The sequence below is a fragment of the Colius striatus genome, chromosome 7 (assembly GCF_028858725.1).
Source record: "Colius striatus isolate bColStr4 chromosome 7, bColStr4.1.hap1, whole genome shotgun sequence".
NCBI lineage: Eukaryota > Metazoa > Chordata > Aves > Coliiformes > Coliidae > Colius > Colius striatus.
Genome location: NC_084765.1, coordinates 28,545,592 through 28,552,903, shown reverse-complemented (window position 1 = coordinate 28,552,903; position 7,312 = coordinate 28,545,592). Strand labels below are relative to the sequence as shown.

General features: G+C 38.3%; 1 protein-coding gene across 2 annotated transcripts in view; it reads right to left on the bottom strand.

Moving 5' to 3' along the window:
* Positions 1-1,216: 1,216 nt before the first annotated feature.
* CRABP1 (cellular retinoic acid binding protein 1) overlaps positions 1,217-7,312 on the bottom strand; it is a 39,843-nt gene continuing 33,747 nt past the window's right edge. For both annotated transcript variants that reach the window (XM_062000075.1, XM_062000074.1), the window contains exon 4: positions 1,217-1,456. In XM_062000075.1, coding sequence (XP_061856059.1) covers positions 1,406-1,456 — 51 coding nt within the window. In that variant the 3' untranslated portion in view covers positions 1,217-1,405. The remainder of the gene's footprint in view (positions 1,457-7,312) is intronic.

The following is a 7,312-nucleotide window of genomic DNA, read 5'->3' as shown; positions in this document are numbered from 1 at the left end:
CAAAGGGGATTTGCATACCCATGCATACCTATGTGAGTGATGAAGAGACAAAGTAATTTATTTCCCATGGACTTCCCTAGAAGATCAAGAGTTGGACCTGTTTTCCCATTCTGAACACAGAATGAGCACAGTCCAGTGAAGAGGATATATGCTCTAACACTGAACCTCTTAAAAATCTTCTATGACTGTGTAACATGAAGCAGATAACTTATTCTTGTAAGGCTGCAGGTTGGTCAGGTAAGCTTAGATATTGCACTTAAATAAGTAGTGCTCCTAGTCTAAGTCTCCAGGTGTTCCCAAGGCTGAAGAACAGAAGATTTTCTGCTTCATTAAAGGAATGTCTGTTCAGCTTGAATCTAGTCCTTGAAAGTGAACAGAACTTTGAGCCTGAATAAATAAAATAAATTTGGTGTTTTGTTCATTCTTCAGCTATGGCCCTGGTTTGTGAAATACTTAGTTGTTCAAAGAATGAAATACTGAGTCACCAAAAGTGAGAGCTGTAACACCAAGGGAGACCGAAGCCATCAGAAGTTCCCTCTGTTGCAGGTGAGAAGGTAGGAGAAAAGCAGCTTTCCTCAGCTTTGTCTTTTTATAGCCCAAACAAGTAAAGACTGACAGATTCTACTGGCTCTCTGACTGGGCTTGAGGTGCTTGGGTGTGATGACAACAAATGCTAGTCATGATCACACTGTTATTTGTCCTGTAGATACAACTGGGTTTTGTACTTGCATAATGAGTGTCTCAACAGGGAAAGTGTGAGCATTTTGCAGAGACGCAGAAGGAAAGAGGGTAAAGATCTCTCCTTGTCTTGCCTGGTTCTGCCTAGTCACAATCCCAGCAATCACAGGATACAGGAATTGTTCCTCAACCACTCTCCCAAGGAAATAGGACAGAAAGAAGGAAAGAAACGGAGCTCTGAGTTTGAGAGAGCAGGCTGCAGCTCTGCCAACAGCCTTGCAATTCACTTGCTCTCCTGTATTTTGTGTTGCCCTAGGAGGTGTTTCCTGACAGCATAGTGCTAGCCAAGAGCAGTGAAATTCCACACTCATTTCAACCGAGGGTAAAAAGCGTTTCAGTCCAAACCAAAGTACTGCTGGGTTTTCTGTTAAAAACACCCTAAAACGCCTGTGAGTTATGCCCAATAAGTTTAATAATTGATGAAACCTTAGCAAGTGACAACTACAAAACACAAAGCAGACACAAAAATGGTGGCATAGAAGAGGGAAGGAATAGTGTCTGTGATCAAAAATGAAAGAAAAATACACTTAACAGAGGATACGGGTTCGGATATAACACACACTGTCACATACAACACCGCATTAGTAACAGCACACACAGATACTCATTGTACTGGGGATTTTCACAGTGCTCCGCTTCATCCCAGGTGACAAGTAAATTGATGTTTTCACTCTCTTACATAAATTCTTGTGCACACAACATCATCAGCACCAAAGGTCTGGAAAAGAAACAGAAATAAATCAGAAGAGATGGAACCAGCAAATACTTAACACCATCTTTTAATGTTATTTTTACTGTAGTAGCTAATTCTACAGCAGAAATACATTTTTCTATGTTTTTTGACAGAAGAGAGTAAAGAAAGGAGACATTTTGGAAGAGGAATGTGATGTAAGTGACCTTTTTTTCCAAGGCATGATGAATATTGTCAGAATGACAAATGATGCAGAAAATTCTTTTTCTATAGTTTCTTGGCATGCATATGAATAAACACAAGACAAGAAAGAGAATTTGGAATGTACTGTTGTTATATTTAGAAACAGTTGAAGCACTTTGAACTGGAAATGCTGAGGGTGGAATTCAGATGGCACGTTCAAAAGGGTTTTTTTGGTGTTTACAGGTATAAATCAGAGTATGAAGTCCATGGAGCAATGCTGAAGATGAGGCGAATGGACGCCTATAGCCTGTAAACATAATGCTGATGCAAGACATTGATACATTGTGCTAAGACACCAAAACCCTCTCTCCCAAGCCATGAAGTGGGCAGTGTCAATCACAACCTTCCTTCAGGATACTGTGATCTTAACTAGCAAATGTGATTACTATGTTAGGGTTTGAAATGAGGGCACATAACAGAGAAAAATGTAGTGGAGATCGAACTCATTTCACATGACTAAATACCTATGAGATCTCACAAATGCTTGATGACTACTCATCTGAAAGTCACTAACTTACTACAGGCTATGTCTCATCATCTCAATTCTACTAGATTCAGTACCTCAGAGTACCTTGGTTTTCCAGATACTTTGACTTAGTGTTACAGACATGAGACCCTTGATGTAATATGCATCTGAAAGCCTCCATTTTGAAAATCCCTCTTTAGTTCTGCAACTAAAAGACAATTCTACCACAGCAGTATTACAGTACAGATAATCAGGACATTTAGGCAGCACAGTGATTGTGGTAGTTTTTTGAGAAAGCCACCTAAACTCCAAAGTGTTTGAATGTAACTTCAGGTCTGGCAAGCTAAAATCTAAGCAAGCAATTAAACATGAAAGAAATAATGAGTGCAAGTGAGGAAACACTAACTTTAAAAAAACCCTTCATGTTCACCTACACTGACAGACAGTTTTGAGCTCACGACTAACAAGTTGTGAGGTAGGACATTTGGCTGCAGTAATTGCCACAGTCTCACTGAAAAGGATAATTAAGACCTATCTCAGTGTGTGACAAAAATTCAGCTGGACTTTATTTGCTTTCTATGCCTGTTTTGATAAATATTTCTTTGAAAGGACTCTGATTTACATTTTGTTCACTTTATTGAGGAGAAAAGTCTGTTAGTAATAGGCTTTATTTTTATGCATATAAAGAGCTTATCCCATCAATCTTTATCTACATTTTTAGCTTATACATGAAAATGTCTAAAAACAAACATTAAAGGATGCACACAGTTCTCTATTGCCCACAGCACCAGCTGCAAATACCCTTACTGTGGCTTCCTTCAACATTTCCAAAATTATAGACAAGGGAGAAATTATTTTGGCAAGAACTTTGCCAGAGAAAGCGAGTCTAAGTCAAGATCATCCAAAGCTTAAGGCTATCTGTGGAGACTGGAAGGTTGCTGGGATTGTTTTTCTGTGGTACATTCAAGCACTGCTGGGTCCCTCACTGCTATTTCAACACAAATCACAAATAATAGCAAAATGGTCTGTGTGGTGCTCTTCAAGAGCTGTCACAGCCCGTCTGACAGCTCAAGCTGCACCACTGTGCAACCATATCTTCTGATGTGAGTGGGTGCCACATCAGCCAGTTCTACGTAAAAAGGCTGCTGCAGCAGTTTGCCAAAGCTATTGCAATCTCTCAAGTAAATTCATGTTTATTCTTTGGGAGAAATCAAGAGACAAATTCCTTCCTCTAAACCTGTGCTACAGCAGTTACTTTCACAACGGTTCAGCTGTTGTTTTGAGGGGGAACACTGCAGTGAAGAGTAGATTGAAATAGATGTGATCCATATTGCAGGTCTGTCCTAGGGTGCCACTGTGGGTCTGTCTCTGAAATTCTAGTGTCTAGTTCTGGGACTGTGCTCCTGGGCACAACTTGCTCCAAAGACATCAGTGCAGTCTGATTGGCAATGTCCTCGCAAGATTCACAGGAGGGAGTGTGAAAATAAAGATTTGTACAGGAAGAAAAAAAATAAATATTTACTTTCTGGGAAAGCTCAGTAGTATGGGTGCATCCAGAATGTGTGGCAGAGGCAGTAAGTCCACTGTATGTACACAGATTGACTGTTGTGCACTCAGAATCACAATTTGACACGCTTGTGACAAAGCACAATAGCTGTTCATTTTGTACTTCCAACATCCAGGTCCAGCTGAACTTCTGGACTCGTGAAAATCTCAGGCAAACCACTGCATTCAAATTGCTCTGCCAGGACAAAAATTAAGTGCAGAAAACATGGGCATTCTAAAGGAACACAAGGATTGTCATTCTCTGCAACACAACAGTGGAAAAACCACTATAATTTAACACAGTGTCTTTAAATCTGGATCATAAAGAGATAAAATTCATACAAAGCCCAATTACAGTTCCTCTAGAGTACCATGAAGCCATTGGTCACTTCTCAAATATCCTTTCCTTGAAGATCCATCATAGTTTATATGGCCTCTGATCCTTTTCAGAACTAAGCTGCATTTTTTAGCACTTAGATTTTATACCTTATACACATTCAGATGATTAGCGATCTAATTCCATATGGAAGCACATAAATACATGGCTTTGATTGTCCCAGTTATGTACCTAGTTTAAATGTGGACTTATGTAAAAGATGTTTCCTTATCTTATTGTAATTTACTAGCAGTGTTGATAAAACTCTGCTAAATGTTGCTAAACAAAGCAAAGAGAAAAGTGTTCAAACTTGCTGCATTCCTTTTCTTGTGGCTACTCACAGAAATGTCTAATGTACAGCTGGGCCCAAGCTCGGGGGAAGATCCAAATCAAAAGGCTGTTACTGTCTTTACAATTACACCCTTGTATTCAGGGGTAGGATGATGCAGTTTAGTGTCTATAGTTCCAGCTCTAGATTGGGAAGAAGTCATAGTTCCTGTAAGAACAGGTAGACTTTAAACACTTCCATGACCCAAAGAAGTAGAACTTCGTAATGAAAGAGAGTGAGCAATCCTGGCAATTTGGTGGTGAAGTTTCACGAGAGCAACTAATAAAAGTGCAACACTACCAAACACTACCAAAATTCAATTAAAATCTAATGAGAAGATATAGGATTTTAAAACACCACCTCTCATCAGCTTGCAAAGGTCCCACTTATAAAATGCTGCAAGGCAAGGATTCTACCTAAAGCTAAAAATAGCATTTTAAATATGGAACGACTACAAATTACAGAATTGTTTTCTTCACTTAGCTTGCCATAATCTGTAGCTAAGAGTCCAAAAGCACACTGCCAACATAGCCCTGCACAGAGGGGTAATCCAATAAATTGGCTTCTCTCAGCTCACTCAGAATCTGATGACCACTGAGATCATTAGAGATTAAAAGAGAATTACAGGGCAGTAATATATTACTGCATGAGTTAATGTGCTTTATGAAGGCCTTCTTTGTAAACATTTGCTGAGGAGACTTTGTAATAAGTGGAGCACACAGTATAATTAAGAAGACTGTCACTGAAACAATCACCTTGGAAAGATCATTTCTGCCAGTGTATGCAGAAATCCCCAGTTATCTGTTCGTGACTGACCAACATGCAGAAGTAGCTTGCAAAAGGAAGACACAATAGGTCAACAAATGGAGAAGAGCAGATATTACTTAAATAAATCCTTGGAAAAGTGCACACTTCCATGCTATTCAGAATAAAGATACAAATTTTCAAAATAAAGGCATATTGCACATTTCCCTTCTCTCCCTGACTCCCATAACGTTTATGAAAGAGGTTGATCATTACAGGGCTGTAGCCACAGAAAGCACAGCCTCCACTTTCAAGTTTGGATATTAATAGCAAACCACCAATATAAAATGTCACTTTCTGCAGGATATCCATTGACAGGACGATGCAAAATCAGGTCATTTATCAATGTACTTAAATGTTGGCATTCGTGTTTGAGAGCTGTTACACTGTACAGTTTTCTCAGAGTCATGTAACAAGTGAATAACAAAGGTAAGAACACTAGACAGTGGTATCTTCCAGTAGTAGTCCTGAAAGCCAGTACATAGCAAATCTCTAAGTTCCAACTGATATTGTAAGAGGCTATATGCAGAATTACGTGTACCTAAGATGCAAATGGCTTTGGCTTCATTTTCTGCTTATATGTTTGTGATGTGACCCAGACCAGGCTGTACAAGTGATGAGGGCTGCAGATCCCTAAGCCTTCTTATAAATCTGCTTGTCACAAACAGCAAATTAAAGCATTAAGTCCTTATAGATACATTATAAACATATATATATATATACACATACACACATATTATTACAAGCTTCTGAGCTTTTATGATCAGGGATTGAATCTATGCTTTTTCTTCCCTTTTGTACTCTATAATATTTTTGCTCTTGCTACGTGTAAGATATATATACATTATTACAGGCTTCTAACTTTTATCAAGGCTGCTTTAACAAGGTCAGCAGCAAAAGCCCTCACTGAATTCAGTATAAGCAGATCCTCCTTTTGATGCTTGGTTTTATTAAAGATCATTCTCCAAAAATTAGAAAAGTGAAACAGTTGAGTAGTTTAACATTGTTCAATACATGGCTTAGGCACACCAAAAAACTCAGCAGTCAGCTGCAAAGTATCTTTTCAAATCTGCATTGATCCTTCTTACCTACTAAGTGTAATTTTAGGAGCTAGCAATATCATTTAAAAAAATGTTCACTCACTCATCTAGGCTCCACAGTTCACCAGTTTTAATCAACTACAGCATGATTTTTCTGGGGAGGGAATGCAGAATAGAAACCATGCTTGAAACCTCCCTAATGTTCTGATCCTTGACCCTTGCCATAATTGATTCTGAGAACCTCTGTGTGATACATGAAGTGTGTAAAATGTGGCCTGACGCTGTTTTTAAAGCCCCTCTTCAGTAATCACCCATTTAAAAATGTTTATGTGTTACAGTTTAAACTAAAATCTATAGAGGCTTGAGTAGCCATGAAAGCAGCAATGCAGATAAAGTTTGAATTTAAATGTTTCTCGTGAATAGCTGACATTTGGAAGCACCATCCTTTAACTTTGTAAAGAGCAGACCTTTTGTTCTTCAGACTTACAAAAGTGATTGATAGCTCATTAATGTCTCCGACAAAAACACACAGCAACAGCAAAAACATTACAGAGTACAAAGGGGAAGAAAAAGCACAGATTTAATCCCTGATCCTAATTTTCTGACAAGTAAAGGAAATATGTATTTTTTGTGTTATACTCTGATCTTGGATTGCTCAAGTGCTAATCCAAGTATAGTTTATGAATTTGTAAATACAGATATTCTGACTCTCTCTCTGTCTTATAAGTACAATAAAGTAGAGTCTAAAGATATAATAAAAAAATATGTGGACTTTGATGGGGATCTATCCTTTTCACCCTCCCTTGCTTGCATATTCCATATAACTTTTTAATCTACATCATTAGTACTTCTAAAAATGCAGCACTAAAATCCCAGCAAATGCATCAGATGGGATTAGAATAAACAGCACTGGTGAAAGTAGTTGTGATGTTCTAATACATTCACAGCACCTTCTTTATAAAGCTGAGCTTGATCTTTCCTCCCTTACTCACCTGAAAGGACTCTTTTTCTCACAGGACTGTAGACTTACATTTGGCATTTATTAGTCAAATATTATTTATGCTACTAATCAAAGTAATCT